The sequence below is a fragment of the Lucilia cuprina genome, chromosome 5 (assembly GCF_022045245.1).
Source record: "Lucilia cuprina isolate Lc7/37 chromosome 5, ASM2204524v1, whole genome shotgun sequence".
Taxonomy (NCBI): domain Eukaryota; kingdom Metazoa; phylum Arthropoda; class Insecta; order Diptera; family Calliphoridae; genus Lucilia; species Lucilia cuprina.
This window is the reverse complement of record NC_060953.1, coordinates 54,100,282-54,104,272: the sequence shown is the minus strand read 5'-3', so window position 1 is coordinate 54,104,272 and position 3,991 is coordinate 54,100,282. Positions and strand designations below refer to the sequence as shown.

At 21.3% G+C, this 3,991-nt stretch overlaps 1 protein-coding gene across 1 annotated transcript; it reads left to right on the top strand.

The window, feature by feature from the left end:
- The first annotated feature begins 1,172 nt into the window (after positions 1-1,172).
- LOC124420121 (serine/threonine-protein kinase mig-15-like) lies at positions 1,173-2,005 on the top strand. The gene is made up of 4 exons (XM_046952099.1): positions 1,173-1,346; positions 1,440-1,574; positions 1,642-1,716; positions 1,793-2,005. Exons 2-4 carry the CDS (start codon positions 1,494-1,496, stop codon positions 1,964-1,966), a joined length of 330 nt encoding a protein of 109 aa, XP_046808055.1. The 5' UTR covers positions 1,173-1,346; positions 1,440-1,493; the 3' UTR covers positions 1,967-2,005.
- The last annotated feature ends 1,986 nt before the right edge of the window (positions 2,006-3,991 follow it).

The window sequence follows — 3,991 nt, the reverse complement described above, 5'->3', positions numbered from 1 at the left end:
TTTATAGAAAATTTTCGGAAAATTCTATTTTTATAGAAAATTTTCGGAAAATTCTATTTTTATAGAAAATTTTCGGAAAATTCTATTTTTATAGAAAATTTTCGGAAATATATCGGAATTTTTATAGAAAATTTTAGAAGAATTCCACTTTTATAGAAAATTTTCGTAAAATTCTATTTTTATAGAAAAATTTATATTTTTATAGAAAATTTTCGAATTTTTATAGAAAATTTTTCGAAAATTTATCTTTTTAAGAGAATTTTCTGAAAAATTCTTTTTTTATAGAATTTTTGGAAAAATTCTGAGAAGAGAATTTTCGGAAAAATTCTCTTTTTATAGAGAATTTTCGGAAAATTTCTCTTTTTATAGAGAATTTTTGGAAAAGTTCTGTTTTTATAAAGAACTTTTGGAAAAATTCTGTTTTTACAGAGAACTTTCGGAAAAATACTGTTTTTATAGAGAACTTTCGGAAAAATTCTCTTTTGATAAAGAATTTTCGGTAAAATTCTCTTTTAATTGAAAGTTTTCGAAAAGATTCTCTTTTTTTAGAGATTTTTCGGAAAAATTCTCTTTTTATAGAGAACTTTCGGTAAAATTCTCTTTTAATTGAGAATTTTCGGAAAAATTCTCTTTTTATAGAAAATTTTCTGAAAAATTCTCTTTTTATAGAGAATTTTCAAAAAAAATTCTTTTATAGAGAATTTTCGAAAAAAAAATTATTTTTATAGAGAATTTTCGGAGAAATTCTCTTTTTATAGAAAATTTTCGGAAAAATTTTCTTTTTTATAGAAAAGTTTCGAAAAAATTCTCTTTTTTATAGAAAATACTCTTTTTTATAGAAAATTTTCGAAAAAATTCTCGTTTTTATAGAAAATTTTCGGAAAAATTCTCGTTTTTATAGAAAATTTTCGGAAAAATTATCTTTTTATAGAAAATTTTCGGAAAAATTCTCTTTTTATAGAAAATTTTCGGAAAAATTCTCTTTTTATAGAAATTTTTCGGAAAAATTCTCTTTTTATAGAAATTTTTCGGAAAAATTCTCTTTTTTATAGAAATTTTTCGGAAAAACTCTCTTTTTATAGAAATTTTTCGGAAAAATTCTCATTTTATAGAAATTTTTTTGAAAAATTACATTTTTGGAAAACATCTCATTTTATAAATTTTGATTTTTTTTATCTTTTTCTCTCTCTTTTTAGAATTTCGGTGAATTAGAACATCGTCCTCTGTTAGTTGATCTAACCATTGAAGATCAATCTAGACTGAAGGTCATTTATGGCTCTGCTGAAGGTTTCCATGCCGTCGATTTAGATTCAGCTGAAGTATACGATATTTATCTTCCTAAGCATGTAAGTATTTTCAATAAAAAAAAAGCAAAACACTTGAAATATTATTTAATTAAATTAAAATTTTATTACAATTTAATTTAAAAATAAATACAGACTCAGGGTGCAATCATTCCTCATTGTATTGTGGCTCTTCCAAATTCAAATGGTATGCAGTTATTATTATGCTATGACAACGAAGGTGTTTATGTCAATACAGTGGGACGTGTATCGAAAAATATAGTGCTACAGGTGAAAAATTTTTAAAAAATAATTTTTTAAAAATTTACTAATGTTATTGTTTTCCTTTTTGCTTTAGTGGGGTGAAATGCCTACATCAGTAGCTTATATAGGAACTGGACAAATTATGGGCTGGGGCAATAAAGCAATTGAGGTAAATGATAATTTTAACATTTTATGTTTAAACTCTTTTTTAATATTTTCCTTATTTGTTTTATTTAACATTACAGATCCGTTCTGTTGAGACAGGCCATTTGGATGGTGTATTTATGCATAAAAAAGCACAACGTTTGAAATTTTTATGCGAACGAAATGACAAGGTATTCTTCAGCAGTGCCAAAGGTGCTTCATCGTGTCAAATCTACTTCATGACTCTCAATAAACCGGGTATGGCGAACTGGTAACAAATATGGTCCATAGATCAAACTATGAAGAAACAACAACAATAACAGTAATTTCACAACAACAAAGAGAGAAGCAGTAATTAAATTAAATTAAATTCTTGCTATTTGAAAAGAAAAACAAATGGTTTTGAAAATTTTGAAAAAAAGTCTCCCACTTAAAATAATTAATTAAAAAAAAATTACTGCTACAGTTATCTATGGATCGAGAGGCATACTAAAGGAGAGACAGAAAATTTTGTTTTTTTTTTTATAACAAAAAAATATTAAATTATTTCTTTTTCATTATTTTTTTACCCCTGCATATATAAACGAGAAAAACAAAAACGCAATTTGATGATAATGATTTTTGAGAATTTCAAATCATTTAATTATTTTATATCAATTATTATTATTATAATTTTTTTTAGAAATTAAAAAAAAACTTGCTTAGTTTAAGATTGATGAAAAATCAGTAATAAAAACAAACAATTTATATTCATATTAACTTGAAATGAAAAGCAAAAACATATGAAAACATATTCTATTTAACATGAAAAATAAAAACAAAAAAAAATATATTCGATTTTGCAATATATTCAAAATGAAAGTGAAAAAATAACAAAGCATTCAAATTATTAAAAAGCTCATTATGTTGAAAAACAATTAATAAGTTTTGAGTAAAAGTAAATAAAAAAAGTATCTATTATACCCCAGAATTAAAACCAGGTTTATAAAACTATATATATAAAATAATAATAATAATAAAAAACAACAACAAAACAAACAATGGTGTATTAATTAGTTTATAAAAAAAAATAATTAAAAAATATGCAATAATTTAAAAAAAATAAAGAAAAACAATTTTACAAACACTAAAACAAAGATGAAAAAACACACAATTGAAATCAATCAACAGCAATTAATAAGAATAATAATAAAATAAATATATACAAAAACAAAATTTTTAAAAAAATAATTTAAGTTTTTAACAGAGTTTTAAATTGTAATGAATAGAAAATTGAGTTTTTTCTAAAAAAAAAGTTTTTTTCGTCTAAAAATTGTTATAAAACTTCTTTTATTATTTATTTTCTTGAAAATGTCTATAAATTTTGAAATTTTTAAATCATTTTCTAAAAAAAAGAAACATTTTTCAAACATTTGTATCAGAAAATTTTTTTCGAAAAATTTTCATAAATAATATATTTTTAAAAAATTTCTATCAAAAGAGTAATTTTTTGGAAAGTTTTCTACTTTAAGAAGTGAAGTTTTGCGAAATTTTTCTAAAACAAAAAGAAAATGTTCAAAATTTTTCTATAAAAAGAAAAAATTTTGAAATTTTTTTTATAAAAAGGAGAAATTTCCAGAAAACTTTCTATAAAAAGACAAATTTTCCGAAAACTTTCTATAAAAAGAGATTCGAATATATTCTAAAATACCGAAAATTTTCTAAAAAATTAGATTTTTTTTTCGAAATTTTTGTAAAAAAAAAGTTTTTGAAAATTTTCTAAAGAAGAATTTCACGAAAAAATTTCTATTTAAAGATTCATTTTATGAACATTTTCTTTGAAAGGAGCACCTTGCCTAAAATTTTCTATAAAAAGGGAATTGTTCGAAAATATTTCTATAAAAAGAAAATTTTTCGGAAATATTAAAATTAAAAAAGAATTTTCTATAAAAAGTGTATTTTTCCGAAAATTTCCTATAAAAAGAAAATTTTTCTGCAATAAGAAAACATTTTTCGAAAATTTTTTATAAAAAGAGAAATTTCCGAAAATTTTCTATAAAAAGAGAAATTTCCGAAAATTTTCTATAAAAAGAGAAATTTCCGAAAATTTTCTATAAAAAGAGAATTTTCTCGAAAATTTTCTATAAAAAGAGAAATTTCTCGAAAATTTTCTATAAAAAGAGAAATTTCTCGAAAATTTTCTATAAAAAGAGAAATTTTCTATAAAAAGAGAATTTTCTCGAAAATTTTCTATAAAAAGAGAATTTTCTCGAAAATTTTCTATAAAAAAAGAATTTTCTCGAAAATTTTCTATAAAAAGA